General features: G+C 34.5%; 1 protein-coding gene across 1 annotated transcript in view; it reads left to right on the forward strand.

Moving 5' to 3' along the window:
- The window catches only part of ACVR2A (activin A receptor type 2A), an 83,729-nt gene that overhangs the window by 28,833 nt on the left and 33,593 nt on the right, over positions 1-21,303 (forward strand). The window contains exon 2 of the mRNA XM_045782255.2: positions 20,300-20,507. Coding sequence (XP_045638211.1) covers positions 20,300-20,507 — 208 coding nt within the window. The remainder of the gene's footprint in view (positions 1-20,299; positions 20,508-21,303) is intronic.

The raw sequence follows: 21,303 nt of genomic DNA on the forward strand, positions 1-21,303 counted from the left end.
TGACATATGTGGACTAAATGATCTTGACTAGTATGATCTTCCTGTTATTTCTCTTAGTTTGGAATATCCAGATGGAGGAAGAAGAGTTACCATGGGCTTTTCTTGATATACGTGTTCATACCGCATCGTCTAACCTGTGACTCCTTAAAGCAGTTTTCAGAGTTCAGCTTGGTGAAACCTCTTGATTAATAGTTGATGAAAATTTCTTTACACAGAAGTCCTATTAAGTGGAGAAAGACTTTCTAAGTCTTGTTTCGTGAATGGTGTGCATAATGAAAATGAGAGCAGAAGTCTGGGATTGAGTCCCAATTCCACCATATAAAGACTTAATCACTTCATGTCTTTGGGACTCAGTTGGGACTGAATTTTTTCATGATTCTCAAACTATGGTTTGAGGTCCTCCCAGCATTAGAATCACCTTGAGTACTTGGATAAAAACGCAGATTCTTGAGCTCTTCCATAGACCCACTGAATCAATCTCTGAGGGTAGAGCTAAGGAAGTTTTATGTAGCGCTCAAGTATAACTGATCCATACCACATCCAATTTGAGAAGCACTGGAAATGATGTAATGGATGATTCTAAGATCTGTTTTGGTTCAAGTATGAATCTTCTGATTTTATTGAAGTCTACAGTAGGAGTTGGTAGGATTGTTGTGAGGATCAAGTAAGATATCTTTGTAAAAATCAGTTTAAGTAAAAAGATAATTACATTTCAGACCTCTGTAGGTCATAACATATAATACATAGTACATATGAATACACTGAAATATATATTGTGTATTTTATATGTGTATATGACAGTGACTCTTAGCTATAAATCGATCATGATTTCTGTATTAGGTGAGTCTTGGTGGATCACAGGTCTTATTAAGTATTTGATTGTAGATTTCTTAGGTACAAAATGATGAGTTTTTTAAATCTCCCCCATTTCCATTTAATTTTTTGCTTTTATAAGTTGTGTAGAGGCTAAGCAGGATTACAGATATTCAAACCAAGTGAACATATAATTCGAAGGAAAGACTAATGTCCATTCTAATTTTTAAATATAGAGGCTTAAAGTGTTTAATGTTAGGAATATTAGTATTAGTAATAATTACTAAGAATAATTTTTAAAAGTAATTTCTGTGACTCTTCATTGTTTAAATGGAAATCTTGTTTAGGAAAAAAAAAACCGGAAATCTTGTTTAGGGATTATTTGAAGTCTACCTTTAATACTCTTTACCATCAACAAACAGAAGATTCCAACCTAGAACAAAAAGCGACCCCTACGGATCCAGTACCTTGCAGGAATAATAAAATGTAATTCTGCATTTTCTCCATTTCCAGAGGGAGCAGATTATTATTAAACATCTATTCTGTGTTAGATTCAGTGTTTCATGCTTTAAAAATTGTTATTTTTGTATCTCATCCCTATGCAAAATATATAGAAATGCTTATTAGAAATGCAGCATAACAGACAACACACTTTTAATTTGATTTAGTGGGTCTGGATGGGGGTCCAGAAAATCAGCATTTTGGTACCCACTTTAGAAACACTGCTGAGTTTCTGGTTGCCTCCAGAGGCATAAATTGTAGGCCCTGGCTGCATGGCATAAATTAGGAAAAGTATGCTTTCAGCTTGAAAATGAACATAAAAATGTTGCACATCAGAAGTGTGTGTGTGTGTGTGTGTGTGTGAGATTGTGTGTTTTCCCTGGAGACTCAAAATGATATTAACACAGATGTCAGATTAGGGGACAAACCCATCATCACCTGCTGGTTAAAGCACAGAAAACATTAGTATCACAGAAACCATTTTATTTTAAAAAGAAAATCATAGAACATAGCTGGCTCTAAAAGGAGTCTGTACTTCTCAAGAAGTCTTCCTTTTTAAGTTAGTTTCAGGGATCCAAAAATGTTACAGTCCATTGGTGAAAACTTAAGATTATATGGCAAAATAAATAGGAAAGCAGAAAATAGGATCGACAGGCAGTGTCTGGTACTTCTATTAAGAAAAATGAGCATTATTGTATGTCTAGTTCTGGTTCCTCCTGCAGGCATCATCTGTGACACTGTCTCACTTCTTGAAAGGGTTAAATACCTTCAGTCCCATGAACAATCCTGGTTTTGGTCTTTTTTCCCCTATTTTTCATTTGAGCAGTCTGTTCACTGTTATTTCTGTTTTTCTTGTAAGGTGTCATTTTTTTGTTTCTCTTCTCCTTTACTGGTTTCCCTTTTTTACTGAATGAAATAATGATAAAAATGAGTGAAACACTTTATAAAAAATTTAAAATTTCTGACTACCAAAGTAAGCAAAAAGCTAAAATTTGAAATTTTCTTTTCTTATACTGGTGCTACTGTTATATTTCTCTTATTTACTCCCAAATGTCTCCTCAGGTGTTAGGAATATGCCATAAATGCTTATTTATATTTGAAAATGCTAAATATTAAAGACAAATCTTGGTTTATGTGGCTCCTAGGACATAATTCTCATCAGCCTTTCACTGTCATTCTCTTCATTAGACTTATGAGGCTTTTAATACCTAAAGATATGTAAGTCCCTGTTGGGTTCAAAGTTTCATTGCAGTTGTTCCCATTCTTGATTTGTTTTTAAAAAGCAAAATTGTTCTTCACTGAAAATTGGGGCAGGTGGGTATAAGTGCTAAACGGAAGGAGGGTGTGTGAATTCCACGAGGAATTGGTCTTCAGACTTAGTGGAAAGCTAGGGATTAGAATTGTTGACCCCTGAGTCAGCAGCCAGCCAGCTGCTTAACTGAGAACAACTATGATGGGTGCAGTTGTTGCCCATGTCCTTTCAACTGCTTTTTGTCTCCATCCTTTTCTTCTGTCCGGTTGCTCCTGTCCCTTCTCCGTCTCCTCAGTGCACAAATACATCACTGAGTATGGAAAGGGGTAACAATAGTAGCATTATTATTAAAGTTTCTGTGTCTCTGAATTCCTTTGCTTTCTGCTACGCATCTTGATCCCAGACTTCTATTCCGAGGGTTGATCTGAACCCTAACACTGGCCAGCTGTGACCCTTGTTTCTGGTATTGGGAAAGTGGCTTTTAACTTGGGAGAAAAGTGCCCTATATTTGGACGTCTTTGAATCTTATTTTATAAGTATCATTCAGTGGCTCATTAGTATTTTTGCCTTATGTTTTAATGTTTCACAAATAGAGGACTGCGAACAGTCCGAGTAATTTTTAGGGTTCTGTAGATCTTTGTTCTTGAACATGACGACAATGGGTATAAACATATCTAGGAGGAAGGATGTTGAAGAAATGGTAAAATGTCATTCAAGGTGGGCTAACAGATGTCTTTTCAAGATATTTAACTTACTAGAACGTAAGCACAAGGTGCTAACTCTCACACTATTGGATTTAAAAGTAAATAGTTTATTTACTATTCTTCAGTTTTACTTTTCTAAGGTGGTGTGTCATACTCCTGAACACAAAAAGTTCCTTTTACTATTAGTGTAAGTGAACAGTAGTTTTTCTGGTTTCATTAATGAGATATAGGTGGTGGCGTATTAGAAAATAATCATTCACATAGGAAGACCGATTAATTTTTTATTTTTTATTTTTTTTAAAGATTTTATTTATTTATTTGACAGAGAGACAGCCAGCAAGAGAGGGAACACAAGCAGGGTGAGTGGGAGAGGATGAAGCAGGCTCCCAGTGGAGGAGCCCGATGTGGGGCTCGATCCCAGAACACCGGGATCACACCCTGAGCCGAAGGCAGATGCTTAGCTGACTGAGCCACCCAGGCTCCCCAAGACCAATTAATTATTGATTATTGTTGAAGTAACCATGGCTTGTTTTCAGTGTAAACATGACATTTCAAGTGAACATTATATTAGTGAGGGTGATAAAATTTGTGTACTAAATGTAAGTAATAGGCTTTACAGATGTTTATGTGAAAGCTTTCTGAAGGAGGCTCATTGTAGATTATGTTTTGCTGTAACTTTGATCCTTGATTAAAACTGTTAGTGTTATGAAAAAAGTTGCTGTGGCCAATGTCAAAGAGGTTGCTGCCTATGTTCTCCTCTAGGATTTTGATGGATTCCTGTCTCACATCGAGGTCTTTCATCTACTTGGAGTTTATCTTTGTGTATGGTGTATGGTGTGAGAGAGTGGTCATTCTTTTGCATGTAGCTGTCCAGTTTTCCCAGCACCATTTATTGAAGAGACTGTCTTTTCCACTGGATGTTTTTTCCTGCTTTGTCAAAGATTAGTTGCCCACAGAGCCGAGGGTCCATTTCTGGGTTCTCTGTTCTGTTCCGTTGGTCAATGTGTCTGTTTTTGTGCCAGTACCATGCTGTCTTTGTGATCACATCTTTGTAGTATAGCTTGAAATCCGGCAATGTGATGCCCCCAGTTTTGTTTTTCCTTTTCAACAATTCCTTGGTGATTTGAGGCCTTTTCTGGTTCTACCTAATGTTCATAGCAGCATTGTCCACAATAGCTAAATCGTGGAAGGAGCTGAGATGCCCTTCAGCAGATGGCTGGATTAAGAAGATGTGGTCCATATATACGATGGAATATTACTCAGCCATCAAAAAGAACAATTTCTCAACATTTGCTGCAACATGGACGGGACTGGAGGAGATAATGCTAAGCGAAATAAGTCAAGCAAAGACATTTATCATATGGTTTCACTCATTTATGGAACATAAGAAGTAGGAAGATCGGTAGGAGAAGAAAGGGAAGAAGAAAGGGGGGGGTAAACAGAAGGGGGAATGAACCATGAGAGACTATGGACTCTGGGAAACAAACTGAGGGCTTCAGAGGGGAGGGGGGTGCGGGAATGGGATAGACTGGTGATGGGTAGTAAGGAGGGCATGTATCGCATGGTGCACTGGGTGTTATATGCAAGTAATGAATCATGGAACTTTACATTAAAAACTAGGGATGTACTGTATGGTGACTAACATAATATAATAAAAAATATTACTAAAAAATAAATAAAAACTTGAAAGAAACTGTTAGTGTTACATTTATCATGCTCCTTTTTTTATTCTTTGAAAACTCTATTTCTTAACTACTCTCTGGTTATACAGAGAAATATGAATACAGTAAAAATTGATGTCTGTAGTATATATACTTATTGCATTAAGTTGTGGAGGGAAAACTCTATTGAGATACTATTAAAATAATTCTTTTGTGGTGATTAGCATAGAACAAAATTGTTATATTTGGGCTAGTATTAATATAGCAAGACTATTAAAAGTGTTGAAGAAAAAATTTTTCTTTCGGTTTAGAAGGTAAAGATTTAAACTATGTTTGGAAGAAATGTTTTAAAATTGTAAATGTGAAGGATTTAGATTAAATATATTTTGTGATATTAAAAGTGTGTTTATTAATCTAATTGTATTATTCCTGCTACTCTTTTATAGCATCAGACAAGCGAATGTCTTAAAACAACTTTGGTAATTACTGAAAGATATTGGATAGATGTATTTGTCTTTAAAGAGGACAAATGTGACTTACAACTTTTTTATTTTTACTAATAAGCAAGAGGCCAGTGACTAAACTAGAGTCAGGTACTTCTTTGATTTGGAATGTTTATCTGAAATTTTTGCTTGGCTTTCTCTGGGTTTAGGAGAAAGAGTGCTTGTTTTGTATTATTGTGACTAGGGATTTTTAGAGAAAGGTTATTAGATTTAAGCACTTTTCGTTGTCTCTTATGAATCAAGTAGCAAATAAAGCTTTCTTTTTTAGAGGGCTAGAGAATGGGTATTAGAAATATCATAGAAAAATAACTGATTATTTTAGTTTTTTGAGAGCTTAGAGATCAGTAGTTTCTTGGGAATGGAAAATTTGATGGTAAATATATATTTTTTAAAAACTTACTGAATGTAATCAAATTGTGTTTTCAGTGGTTCAGAACTCAGTGATAGTTCTCAGAAGTGTCTCCAAATTAGAGTTGATATTTTGCCCTGATCTGGTAACTTTTCTTCAACTTTTTCAAGCATTTTTCAAAACATTTTCTTGATGTTTTACTCCACTCCATTATCTCAAACATTAAAAGGGGTCTGAAATGGGGGGGGGAGTGGCAGAAAGAATGTATCAAGGTTCGAAAGAGTTTGTTCTTTGTCTGGTGTGAATTGAGGCTGTGGAGGAGCCAGATTGTGGAAGGCCTTAGAAGATTTGTTCAAGTTTTATTTTAAGGCCCAGGGCAGTGGGAGACCATTGAATGGCGTTAAGTTGGGGGAGTGACGTGATTTTGTTTGCTTTAAAAAAGGATCTGACTTCTGGATGCGGAAGTGCTTGGATGAGATAGAAGTGGAAGCTGGGAAATTGTTAGGGAAGCCATTGCTCTAGCCTAGGAAGAGATACTGGTAACTTAAAGTAATAACCTTATTCCACTGACACCTCTTTCAAAAACTAGCTTAGACTTTCTCAAATTCTATTGCTTATAACTTAAATCTCTGAAGCTGATTTTGTTCTTTTCTTTTTAAAATTTTAATTATCTGTAAATACTCTTTTGAAAGCACAAGCTGGGTGACATAATTTTATTTTATTCAGTTAGGGGTGCTAATGTGAATGGATGGTTTCTTTATAGTTAGTATGAATGCATTTGTAGAGGGTTTATTTACTTTTTAAAGTGTCCTTACTACCTAGCAATAAGGAGTTGATGTGGCTGCTTTTAATATCAAGCAGTGATTAGTAGGGAGCACTTTTGTATGTATCTTGTTTGATTTATATATATATATATATATATATATATATATATATATATATATATATTTTTTTTTTTTTTTTTTTTTTAAGATTTTATTTATTTTAGAGACAGAAGTGGGGAGGTTGGGGGCAGGGAGAGGGAGAGAAGCAGACTCTGCTGAGCAGGGAGGCCAACACAGGGCTGGATCTCAGAACCCTGAGATCATGACCTGAGCCGAAATCAAGAGTTGGAGGCTTAACTTACTGAGGCACACAGGTGCCCCTGTATTTCTTTATTCATCATTTCGTCTTGTAAATTCAGTTCCAAGACAAAGTCTACATTTTTAGTGGCATTAATATGATTTTTTTCCTTTAAATAAAATACGTTGACAAAGAAGCATACTTGAAATCCCCTAGACTTTGTGATCTTCTGATTATTAACCTATCCTGCCTTCCTTTACTGCAGAAATTAGAATAAGCTTCAATTGAAGTTCAGAAGTATCTAAAGATATGTGTGATTCTTTCTTACTTTCTACTTTAGTGTCTTGTTTTAAAAATTCAGCCTCTCATTTTTTCTCTTCTTCCCAGGTTGAGGTTAAAGATTTCTCAAATTTTGAAAATACTGTATTTTTCACTATTTCTGCCTGGTATCCAAATGTCAAAGTGCCTGGCACATAGTATGCCAGCTCTCTATATATATTTGTTGGATGTAGAAGATGCTCTACCAGTGTGAAAGACATAATATCCTCTAAGATTCCATGTAGTGTGCCACCAAAATAGACTTTAAAGTGTCCTGCCAGGGACAGAAGGGGTAAAAGGGTAGAATTTTCTCATTGGGGAAGGGGAAAACATTGGGCTCCTATTTTTCCTGTTCTTTTTTGATGGAAATCTCTCCCCAGTAATGTAATAAGACATCTATTTATATTGTTTAAAATGAGAAGAAAGCCAGTCTTTTCTTATAACCATTACCCCTCCCCCCTTTTTAATTAGGAGGTTGAGGTTTGGAAGTTTGCCAGGCTTTCTTGAGCTATCCTAGAAAAGTGCTGGTCAACTGAATCAGAAATTTGGAGTTTTGTGATTTGCTCTTTTCTTGGTTCCTGTTACTCTATATATACTTTATGTATTTAGGAAAATGAAGTTCTTTGGTAGTGGATGATAAAATCAATGCTTTATTCCTGACGACCAACCAAATATACCAACTTGAAGTATTTTTCTTTTGGTAGAAAACATTATAATGGGTGGCTTTAGTTAGTTTAGTAATCAAGTGCAGGTTAGTGTCTTTTATTGAACAATCCCTTTGTAGAGTATATTCTGTATTTAGAGAAGAGTTTAAGAAATAAGGTCATCTAAGGGAGATTCTCAAGAGCAAGAAAGAGTCTGTTATCTGTGTCTTCCATGTGACTTGGCACAAAGTAGATTCTAAAAAGGTTTGATGTATGAATAAACATAGTGGCTTTAACTGGCATTAAAAAAAAAAAAGAAATGAGGTCCTCTAAAAGTTTTGCTAATAAGTGCACCTTTTTGTATGATTAAGTGAATCAAAAAACAAATTATTAGGAATTTATTTAAAGAGAGCTCCTTGCCTCTTTCATAAAAGGAAATCCTACCATTACAAATTTGGTGATCTCTTGGGTGGTCTAAAACTTTATTTATGTAGAGGCTTTTTAAGAAGAGGTTTGAGAAATTGAGAAATTGATGTTTTTCTTCAAATCTTCGTCTTTTAAAAAAAATATTTATATATTTATTTAGAGAGAGCACACATGCGCAAGCAGGGGTAGGGGCAGACGGAGAGGGAGAGAGAAAATCTTAAGCAGGCTCCATGCTCAGCGTGGAGCCAGACCCAGGGCTCAGTCTCAGGACCCTGAGATCACCCTGAGCCAAATCAAGAGTTGGATGCTTAACTGACTGAGCCTCTCAGGTGCCCCTCGGTCTTTATTAACTATGGAGAACAAACTGATGGTTACCAGCCGGGAGGTAAGTGGGGCCATGGGTCAAATAGATGGTGGGGATTAAGGAGTGCACTTATGATGAACAGCAGGGGATGTGTGAAAGTGTTGAATCTCTACATGGTACACCTGAAATTAATATAATACTGTTAACCATACTGAAATTAAAATAAAAAAATAATATTAAGAAAATCTTGGACCTTACAAAGTAGATATATACTTATTTTGGGAATATCTATATGGGAAAAATTAGTCACTTATGAGTTAACAGTGTTGTAATACATTTTGGGTGATTATTTTAGTAATTTGTCAGCAGTTAACATTAGGAGTCCTTAAATAACCAGTGGTTAAATGTTTACTTATAAGTACTTCTACTCTTATACATGCATGTACACACTGTGTCTGTTGTTGCAACATACAACGTTTAGATTTTTAGTTTATTCCATAGTAGTAGTGTTTCTAGTTGATATTACTTGAGCTAGGTGGACAGAATCTTGTAATATTGTGTCGGACTGCTAGTAAGTACTAAGCACAAAGTGTAACAGGTAAGGCAAAAAAAAATCTGGGAAGAATGCTGGAAAGTGTATTTTCCTTTAGAGGTGATTGTTTGGTAGTGAGGAGGTGCTTAGTTAAAAAAGATTGATAAGGCCTAAAATGTTTTTATTATCGTGCAGAAATTGTATTTGAAAATTTATTCTCCTTCCTCATATTTCTAGTATGTTTATCAGAGGGCTTTTGTCACATTGTGGATTTTTCTTCCTAATATATAAAAACAGCCCAGGGCAACCAAATAGGGAAGGTGATTTGTCTTCTATGATGTGTGTTAATATAGAAAAGAGAGGATGCTGGAAGACCTATGATGTGTTTACAGTTGCATAGAAACATTATTAAAATGAGTTTAGAAGTGGGACACAAATTACATAACACACAAAAGTAATAAACAAGAATTTTAGATTTTTTTCTTTTCTAATACTAGGAATTTTGGTTATAAATATGAAAAAAAGCTGTTGGTGATTTAAGGCTACTTAGGTTGATTCTATATCCATTGTTATTTAATGTCATAGTTTGTTTTCAGTGTGCATTCTTTCCTTCAGTACACTTGTATTACTAGTTAAAGCTACTCTAATAAGTATTGCTAACTTTTTTCACTTGCTGGTTTTAAACTACCAGATATTACTTTGATGAAAACTTTTGTGATGAGGTGGTTTTTTGTTTTTATTTTGTTTTGTTTTTTCAGTTTCTCACTCTTGATACTACTGGCTCCTCAAGGGTGATATTTCACATTACTTTCATAGCAGCTAAAATGATCCATTTTTAATCTTTTTACACCGGACAGAGTTTGATGGTTTACTGAAAAGAAGGCTGCATCTTCCCAAGTAAATAGAGCACTAAAAAACCTTAATATATGTAGTATATGTCACTGTAATTGAGACGTGTAGATTGTTTTTGGTAGGAACTACTCTGTGTGTGTTTCCTTAATCTATGTTAAGAGCTCTGTTCTGATTTTGAGAATTTACCTTTTATCTCTTCCTATTCTAAATTTATGCCCAGTTTTGGCTTTCGTACAGTTTCTAAAATAGCCCATTAATTCTGATGGGAGTACTGGCCTCTAGCTGAAGTCACGGTGATCTCCCCTGCCCTCACAAGATGAACATCTAATATCAGAAATCTATTTTACATAGTCTAGGTAATACTTGTATCTACTTGTATTTGTTTTGATGTAATTCATATTTCGAATGAGTGCCAGAGAACTGGGTAGAACTATTTTAATCTTGCATCCTGGGCATTTATAGATATCTCACACATTTTGTGGCTGTAGGCAAAAACATTTTGCTATTGTGCTTCATCTTTGAAGATATCTTACTTATCCCTGAAAATATGTATCTTTCATGACAGTAGGAATAAATATCAGGACGAGAGTTAGCAACAGAGAAACAAAGGGTAGATAGCATGGAAGCCAGCTTTTTTTGTCAGATGTTCTAAGATGAACTTTTAGAAACAGCCAACCATCTAAACCCAAATCACTTTTATCCCTTACTTTCTTACACTAAGAGAGACCAAATAAGGGACTATGGAAATCAAAAACTTGATCTCTGTCTTCTAATTTGCCAATCCTTTTGATACTTGTGGCTGTCTGGTCAGCATGTGATACTATAGACCCTTGGTTTTTATTGGGTAGTTGGTGTGGCTTACTGAGTTTTTTTCCATTCCAACACACTTTAATAGTCATTGTATTCAGATTGATCTTAGAAATATCACTTTTATTCTTTTTCTTAACTTCTGATGTCTTACAAACCTGCCTTGATAATACCCAATACTAAACAGTATGGAATGTGCATGTCTCTTAAGAACAGTCTTGTCAAACACTCTGATTAATTCACATCCCTGCTTATTTGGTCATTATCTTCCCTGCCTCTGTTTGCCATAGTTTTGTCTCTCCTTAATAGTTTACTTTAGTCCCACTTGCTTTGTAAAGCCTTTCTTTTTTCTTTTTTGTGAATTGATTTTGTGTACATTGATTGAGTTCCTGTATTGTGCTGGGCACTGGTGATACAGAAGGGGTAACAGGGATTATTCTAGAAAGCTCATAGTCTAATGGAGGTCCTAGGTTATCATCTCTAATTCCTACAGCATTTATCTGTAGCCCTTATCTTGGTGTGTTAATTTATAGTACAAGCATATGGTCAGGTTTTTTTTTTTCCATCTGTAAATGCTCAATATAAAGCATAGTTTTCTCTAAAAGATTATTCCTTAGAAGAAGAGTAATTTTTTATTTGAATCCTTACAAAGTTTTTCTGTATTTTGAGGCGCTCTCAATTTTATTTTGAATGAAAATATATTGTTAGGAAAAGGCAGACAAGCTTGAAATGATGCCAGTCAGTGCTAGATTGAATGTTTATGTCCGTTTCCTAAGGGAATAGGTAGAAGGGAATAAAGAGTTTAACAAATAAATTATTCTTGGGGGTGGTAGTAGTGTTGGTGCTTTACTATCATTTGTTATAAACTATTTACAGAGGATGTAAAAAAAAAACTTTAAAAGCTCGTTTTTAAAACAAGTAAAGTAAGTAGTTACTTTATGAAGATCACAAAATATACCTATAGAACAGTGAAAAAAATCACTGTCTTAATATTATGTGAATGGATATTATTGGCTTGGAAAGACATTCCCGGTGACAATATTATGTATGACTTTAAAACGTATTGCTTCTCAAGCAACTTAAATGGAAGTGAAGATGATTCATTTTTTGATAGTTTTTGATGACTCAAAAAGAATAATGAGATGACAGTTGTTGGGAGATGCATGTGAAATTTTTACAAAATTGTTTTGTAAATTTTTTTTTTCTTTTAAAAATTTTATTTATTTATTTGACAGAGACAGCCAGCGAGAGAGGGAACACAAGCAGGGGGAGTGGGAGAGGAAGAAGCAGGCTCCCAGCGGAGCAGCCTGATGTGGGGCTTGATCCCAGAATGCTGGGATCACGCCCTGAGCCGAAGGCAGTTGCTTAACAACTGTGCCACCCAGGCGCCCCTGTTTTGTAAAATTTTTGTACTTAATGATTTTTAAATATTTGTAAAACTAATATTGGCCTGTTTCATATAAATATACAAAGGTTTGTATATTTCAGGTTGGTCAAAATTTTAAAAATACCTTATTGGGGGAAATTAGGGAATCCTTCAAATTTGAGGGTTTGTATGATATTCAAGTTGCAAGTTTCTGGGTAGTTGGATGATTGATTACCTAGTGTAGTGAGACTGTTAAATAATATGTGTTGAACTAATAAAATGCTGTATATATTTACTTACTTTAGGGTTTCTTGGTGCTATGAAGGGTTGTACTATACTAGAATTTCCCAGTTACTTATCTAAAATCATTCTTTTGTATAATGCTTTTGATACTATTCGTTTTTTTTAAAATTTATACTATAAAATGTTTTGGATTAAAAGCATCATTCAGTTTAATCTACCTGCTGTTGCTGATTCTCTTTGGATGCGTGTTTTACCCCTAGAATGCCAGGAAGCAAAAATATGTGAAAGGGAAACAAGAATTGCTTATCAGGTTTTATTTATTATTTTTGACACTTCATTAACCTTTCCTAGAGGACTACGTTGCCTATAGGAGGAACAGGTTTAGGGAAGGCCTTCAGTTGCATGCCTGTTTATACTGTAATCTCAATGACTTACTGATAGTTTCAGACACCATTAGAAAACTTTTTCAGAAGTGAGCCTCAGGGTACCTGGGTGGCTCAGTGGGTTAAGTGTCTGCCTTCGGCTCAGGTCAGTCAGCCCAGGTCATGATCCGAGAGTCCCAGGATTGAGCCCCTTCTCAGCTCCCTGCTCAGTGGGGAGTCTGCTGCTCCCTCTGACCCTCCCCCCATCATGTTCTCTCTCTCTCTCTCTCTCTCTCAAATAAATAAATAAATAAATAAATAAATCTTTTTTTTTTTTAAAAAAAAGGAAGTGAGCCTCATATTTATAAGATGTCAACAATTCTTTCTGTTTAATGTTGGTTGCATACATAGGAGAATTGAGATAGGGTGATGCAGGTCACAGGACTGTGAAAAACATTATCATCATAATCAGAAAAGAAATTAATGCAATTCTTAGTTGTTAAAGATATTTTAATTCCAGCTACCTGTTTGAAGCTGGGAAGCAGCAGTAGTTGGTGGATTTTTTATTCAGTTGTCACATTGCTGTTTTGCATTTTATCATTCATTAAATACTGTTTGTATTTGGAGGGCAAGTAAGATGGATAGTTTTAGAACCACTGGCATTCTGATATGTAAATGAATGTATATAGGCAGTTGATCAAAAACAATAAATAAATGTAAAAGAATACATTTTTTGTTGAATTGCAAGTGGTGTACATTTGGGGGGAAGAAGTAGTTCTGATTAAAGGACTTCTAGGATTTTGTTATATCTACCTTGAGAAAACATGAAAATTGTCACATGTGAAATTTAGCCTGGGAGGTTTTTTGCAAGAGATGGGCTTTCAGGAACTATTAAAATGATGATAGATAGCAAAGGGGAGGGCATTTAAGACATATTTGCTTGAACCATGTCCCATTGCTCTAGCACTATTTATTGAAAAGGCTTTCCCTCCTCTATAGAATTGCTTTTGTTCATTTGCCCAAAATTAATCAGGCATATTTGTGTAGATCTCCTTCTGGGTTTTCTCTGTTCCATTGATATGTGTCTGTCCTGCCTCTATTACCACGTGGTCATACTTCAACTTTATGGTAAGGCTTAACATCAGTAAGCATGAATTCTCCCACTTTATTCTCTTTCAAAAATGTTTGGAATAAGTCCATTTATGTCTGCAAAGAAATTTGATGAGATTTTGATATGAATTGGGTTAAGCCTATACATTATCACAGTATGTCTCTCCAAGTGTTCAAGTCGTCTTTTTATTTCTTTCATCAACATTTTATAATTTTTATCACGTAGATTTTATACATTTTGTCAGATTATATCTTAGGTATTTTATAATCTTAGGGGCAATTGTAACTGGTATTACATTTTTTAAAAAAAAGATTTATTTATTAGAGTGTGCTCAAGCACACACAGATGTGTGCAAGACGGGGGAGGGGTGGAAGGGGAAGGGGAGGTAAAGGGCAAGAATCCTAAGCAGATTCTGCACTGATTGGGGGGCCTAATGCCGGGCTCGATATCAGGACCCCAAGACCATAACCTGAGTGAAAATTAAGAGCTGGATGCTTAACTGAGCCACCAAGATGCCCCACTGGCATTACCTTTTAAATTTCATTTCTACTGCTTCATTGTTAGTATATAGAAATGCAATTTTTGTGTATTGATCTTATGTCCTGTGACCTTATTGAACTCATTCTAACATTTTGTTTGAAGGTTCCTTGGGATTCTCTCCAAAGACAATCATGTCATCTGCAGATAGAAATAGTTATATATTCTTTTCCATTTGGTATGCCTTTAATTCCTTTTTCTTGCCTTATTGCAATAGCTAGAATTTTCAGTACAGTGTTAAGAATAGTGGGAGTAGACATCATTACCTCATTTTTGATCTTAGAGGGGAGGCATTCAGTCTTTAGCCATTAAGTATGATGTTAGCTGTTGGTGTTTTTGTAGGTGCTCTTTGTGATTTGGAGGAAGTTCCCCTCTATTCCTGCTGTACTGATAGATTGTATGATTTTTGTCTCTTAGTTTCTTGATTTGGCAGATTGCATTGATTGATTTTTGAATATTGAACCAAGCTTGGGTACCTTAAATCCTACTTGGTGTGGGCTATTATTTTTTTTTTTTTAGATATACCGCTGGATTCTGTTTGCTAAAATTTGCTGAGAACTTTAACATCTAAGTTAATAAGAGATATTGGTCGGTATTTCTCTTTTTGTGCTTTGTTTTTGTTATCAAGGTGATAGTGGCCTCATAAAATTAGTTGAAGTAGTCCCTTTTCTGTTTCTGAAAGAGATTGTGTAAAATTAGTGTTGGTGTATTGTATTAAAATTTACTGCTTTTAAAAAATAAAACCCTGATTGTCCTCAGATGTAGTCACTTTAGGGTGAAATCTGCTTTTTCAGAGGGGTATTTTAGATTAAAATATGACTTTTGCAGGCTATATTATGGTCAGATGTTCTAACAAATTTCAGATCCAGTATGTTGCTTTTTTTTCTTTTTCTTTTTTTTTTAAATGGTAGGAAAAATGGTACTAGTCATTAATGCATAAGTAGTACTTCGGAAATAGAACTATTATCTAAATTAACTCTGATACTGGATTCTGTGATTAGACTTACTGATTTACTATAACTGGGCTAAATGTGAATTATGAAATGATGGATAATAATTATGAAATTATTATGGAAATTGAATCAGTTGTGGAAACAGGGTAATGAAAGTTTTGGTAATTTACTCAAGACCACAGTTTGTGAACTAAATTCCAAATTCAGGTCACAATCTGGTAAGCCAGTGGTACTTAAACTAGGGAGGAACATTAGATCACCAGTGGGTCTTTGTCAAAAAGAAAAAGAAAACACACACACACACACATTCTCTGGATATATACCCCTCCTGTTATAGACTTTTCAGTTCTTCATTCCCAGGGCTACAAATGGCACTCAAACAGGAATTTGAGAAAACATAGAGGAGTCTGTTGTACATAATTAGTTAAGAACCATCATTCTAAACCATGAACACATACCTTTGATGTCTGTTTATTTCTTTTGAAAATAGTATGAACTATTTGGAGTTACTTTGATAGAATAAACCTATGGGTAGAAGTTTTAAGTTTCAGAAAATTTTTAATTGGAAGTTGCTGTTAAAAATTTGTACATATAAACAACTTTTGCCATTTTTTTTTTAGAACTGCACCTTTAAAGTCACAATGCAAGTTTAAGAACATAAAAAATGTGTAATTTTATTTTATTTTTATAATTATCATGTTATTTAGTGTTCAGTTAGAGATATGATGGAATGGAGACTGATTACAGGATCAGCTTGAGGAGGGGGTGATGAGATTGTCACAATTTTCCATATAAGCAGTCTTCTTTCTATCTCTGGAAAATATCAATCAAATGATAGTCTAGATCCAGAAAACCATCCTGCAATCTTATTTGCCTTTAAAACTTAAGCGAAGAAAGTATTTTTTTAAATGAAGAAATAGTCATTTATCTTTTCTCTAGAACAGAGTTGACAAATACTAATTTCAAGACCCTTTTACATCAGAATCCTTCTCAATATGCTACTCCAGGCACCTACGATTAATTTATTGGAATTGACAGCAAAGATGAAACCTATTTGGCATTTCTACTCTAGGCATTATTTTATTTTTGTCAGTTTCATTTGGTTTAAGTGGTGTTATGGTGTTTCTATGCTTCAGTGGCATCTTCTTTGGAAATTAATAATTAATAGTCTTTTTTTAACACAAATTACATGAGTGGTAATTTACAGAGGAACCATCCCCAACAAAACAAAACAAATCAAACAAAAGGCAGGTTAGCTAGACTGTTAGAATTAGGACATTGTTTTAAGAGATAGCTGACCACACAGCCTGTGAGCCAAATTTATAGCCTGTAAACAAAGAATGATTTTACATTTTTTAAATGGTTGGAAAAAGAATAGTATTTTGTGACATATAACAATTACATGAAATTTCATTTTTAGTGTCTATAAATAAAGTTTTATTGGAACATAACCATGCTCATTCATACACTGTCCTATGGATGCTTTTGTGCTATGATGGCAGAATGGAGTAGTTGTGGCAGAGACCAGGTGGTCTGCAAAGCATCCTTTGCAGGATTTTTCTTCCTTCTGGCCTTTTACAGAAAAATATTTACCTTCTGGCCTTTTACAGAAAAAGTTTGCCATACCTTGTTTTAAGATAATTGACAGTGAAAGATTGCTTTTGGGTTATTTAGTAAAGGAGGAAACTTATTTTGCTGGTATTTTCAACGGATTTCTGAAAATGAATAACTTAGAAAATAGCTGTTTCTTTTAATACAGGTAGATAGTAGAAGCAACTTTTTTTTTTAATAGAATACAAAGAACATGGAGTTACCAGCCTTAGTTTATAATGACTCCTGCTATTACTTCTTCCATAGTTGAAAGGAAGTCCATAGCACTAATACTGCCACAGATTTTAGCAGCTTATAATTCCATCTGTGTACCTAGGACATTGTAGAGCAGCAGCAAGTTCTCACACTTTTTGGCCTCAACTTCTTTTAAGACTTTTAAACATTTAGAACCCGAGTTTTTTTTTTAATAGGGGTTATATCTGTCATCCTTATCACATTAGAAATTGACAAAATTTTAAAATATTTATTTAACAGTAACAATAATCCATTATATGTTCACAAAAGAACATTTTTATGGAAAATATTTTCCAAAACAAAAAAAAATAGTGAAATTTTTGCAGATCTCTTTAATGATTGTTTTCGTGGAAGACAACTGGATTCTTGTATCTCTCCATTAAGTTTGCTGTGATATGTTCTTTTGATATGAAGGAAATCTGGTCGTACACAGATACATTGTTAGAAAAAAATGAGTATTTTTAGATAATTGTGGATGTTTTTCTTTGATACTACACCAAAACTCAACAGGTGGTAGACTTTGTGCTTTTTTTTTTTTTAAAGTCAGGCTTATTGAAGTATAATTTACATAGAATAAAATGTATTTTTTTTGATAATACAATTCTGTCAGTTTTGATTAACCCATAAGTCGTATAACTATACCTCTGACCACAGTTACCATGTGGAATATTTTGGTCGCTCCGAAAAATTTTCTCACGCCCTTTTGTAATCAGCCCTCTCCCCTCACTTCCAGCTTCTGGCAATGTCTGATCGGATTTTTGTCTCTCATAGTTTCGCCTTTCCCAGAAAATCATATGAATGGAATCACATATAGCATAATATGTTTGCAGTTCATCCATGTTATTACAGCTGTCACTAGTTCATTTCTTTTTATTGTATGAATGTTTGTTTATCTATTTAGCAATACTGGATATTGAGTTGTTTCCAACTTTGGGTTGATTGTAAATAAAGCCTTATTCTAAGCGTTCATGTACAGATTTTTGCATGAACATATGTTTTTATTTCTTAGGTAAATGCCTAGGTATGCTATTGCTAGGTAGGTAGTATGGTAGGTGTATGTTTAACTATGAGAAGCTGTCAAACTGGCTTTTCCAAAGTAGGTGGACCATTTTGCATTAGAGCCACCAATGTGTGAAAGTCCCAGTTGCTCTACATATTTACCAACATTTGAGATTGTTTTTGTTTTAGCCATTTAAATCAATATTAGAATTTCAGTTTGCATTTCTCTAATGAGTAATGATATTGAGAATCGTTCATGTTAGTGTTTTCCATTCATATCTCTTCAGCTAAGTATGTTTTTTTGAATCTTCTGCCCTTTTTTTTTTTTTTTTAGAGATTTGGTGCCTTTAAAAAGTTATTAGTGAGTTGTGAGAGGTTTTTCTATATATTGAATATCAGCTTTTTTTTAGAAACATAATTTGCAGCTATTTTCTCCTAGTCTGTAACTTTTTTTTCCTTGAACTTTCAAAGATAAGTTTTAATTTTAATGAAATGGAACTTAACAGTTCTTTCTTTTGTAGTTCGTGTTCTAAGAAATCGTTCATAATTTAGGATCACGAGAGTTTTCATGTTTTCTTCCACGAGTTTTATACTTTTAGATTTTATTTCAGGTCTTTGATATGTTTAGAATTAATTTTTGTAAATGGTGTAAGATACAAGTTGAAGTTTGTCTTGTTGTTTGTTTATTTTTGCATAAGATGTCCAGTTGTTCCAACATCAGTTGTTGAAAAAACTGTGTTTTCTCTATCAAAATATGTTGGCACCTTTGCTGTGTGTCGGTTGGTCATTATGTGTGGGTCTATTTCTGGATTCTCTGTTCTGTCCCATTGAAGTGTGTGTCTGTCTTTTCACTAAGACCACACTGTCTTGGTTGCTGAAGCCTGAGAGTGAGTCTTAAAAGCAGATAGTATGAATTCTCCTTTGTATATATTTTTCAGAATTATTTTGGGTATTCCAGCACCTTGTTTTTCCATGTAAGACAAGAGATAGTTTTTTAAAAAGTTTGCAGTGCAGAATTTGAAACCATTGATGAACTTTTTGTCCTCTGTAACATTAAAATCTATGGGACTATTTTGAACATTGAATGGATTTTTTTTTAACCTGCAAATGCTTTTATAACATCACACATAAATCATGTAGAGGATATTGGTTCTCTGAATTATATAGAGCTACTAATTATTAGCACATTTCATTACTTAATATTTAAAGTTTACATGTATTAATATCTCCACTGATCTCATGAGAGAATTCTTTTTTTTTTTTTTTAGAGAGAGAGTGCTCATGCATGCATATGCAAGTAGGAGTAGGATGGGGGAGGGGCAGAGGGACAAGGGGAGAAAGAATCTTAAGCAGACTCCATGCCCAGGGCAGAGCCTGAAGTAGGGCTTGATCTCATGACCCTGAGATCATGACCTGACCCGAAATCAAGAGTCAGACGCTTAACTGACTGAGGCATATAGGCGCCCCTCATGAGAGAATTCTTTAGGCTTTGGGAAAGTGTCAAGCTAATGGAGGTGATACAGATTTTCCAAAATTCTTCTTTTGCTTGAAAGATCAAATTTTATCATTGGCATTGCATACTGTCAATTGTTTTTCTTGAATAGGTTTAGTTGGTTCATTTTTGAGAACATGCCTGTCAGATACCCAAGTCTGAATAACCATAGTACATGTCTGTCAGATACCCAAGTCTGAATAACCATAGTACATGTCTGTCAGATACCCAAGTCTGAATAACCATAGTTGATTTAATTCCCAACTCAGTCATACACAGGCTTTTTCTTGAGGCAGCCATTGTACTTCAGTATGCAGCAGAAGTGCTTTTGCTTAGTTCCATTTTGTCACACAGGATATTGAAAAGAAATCTACCCAGCGTCAAAATTTAATTAACAATTTTACTGCTTTTCATCAACGACATTCTTAAATGAAGTGAAATGTCCTTTTTCAGAGAAATTTTTGATTTATTTGGTCACTTTCCATTATTATGTTTATTATACTTCAAGTACAGAGGTTGATGTGGAAACTTAAATCCAATGTTACAACACTAGGAGAACAGTAAGTTACTGACGTTTTAGGCACGTCTAAGTTTGGTATCTGGTGAGACAGTCTCTTAAGAGCTAATACAGTTATATTAAGTTCTTGTTTTATTATCTTATAGGTGCTATACTTGGTAGATCAGAAACTCAGGAGTGTATTTTCTATAATGCTAATTGGGAAAGAGATAGAACCAATCGAACTGGTGTTGAACCCTGTTATGGTGACAAAGATAAAAGGCGACATTGTTTTGCTACCTGGAAGAATATTTCTGGTTCCATTGAAATAGTGAAGCAAGGTTGTTGGCTGGATGATATCAACTGTTATGACAGGTAAGGAAACATTTTCTTTTTTATGAGAATGTTGAATAATCCCCCCCACTCCCGTTTTAAAGGGGGAAAGCTCAATGCATGTATTTTCACTTAAATGTTTCTTTTTAAGATGGGATTATGAAACCATTATAACATGCTCTAATAACAAGATACATGTTTTAAAGTAATAAGATAAATATGGCATGTTTATATTTTATCTTTGATACACTTTGAATAATCTACCAAGTAGTAAGAACTATAGATAAGAACCATTTTTTCCCCTATGTTATTAGGATGATAAACTTTTTTTTAATGTCAATTTTAAGGAAAAGGGATTTTTAAAATTGCTTTTTAAAAGACAGTATATCAGTTGAAAATCTATCCTGTATCCTCAAAGAGAGTAAAGCTTAATAATAGTATTTAATTTCCTTTTAGTTTCCCTCTTTATGTATCTGGAAGAAATTGATCTTACTGAATTTTTTTCCTTTTTTTTTCTTGCAAAGTAGGCCTTTGTTCTTTACCCCTGAGAGACATTTTAACTTGATGTTCAGAATTACATCAGTACTAACAGAGTCCTCATAGAAAGCTACATTTTATTCAAAAGATTTTGCTTAAATTGTTTTATCCTGTATTGGAAATAAAATACAGTAGACATGTTATTGACTGCCTGTGATCTTTCTGTAAGGAGTCCCACAGATGTTTGGCTGATCACTTAAACTGCCTGGGCCACAGGATTTCTACTGTGGGTGGGTGCTGATGACTGGCAGGGCTGCAAAGTCCTAGATAAACAGACATTTTGGAGCCAGAAAATACTGAT

The sequence above is a fragment of the Ursus americanus genome, chromosome 1 (genome assembly GCF_024610735.1).
Source record: "Ursus americanus isolate L20-20 chromosome 1, mUrsAme1.1.p, whole genome shotgun sequence".
NCBI lineage: Eukaryota > Metazoa > Chordata > Mammalia > Carnivora > Ursidae > Ursus > Ursus americanus.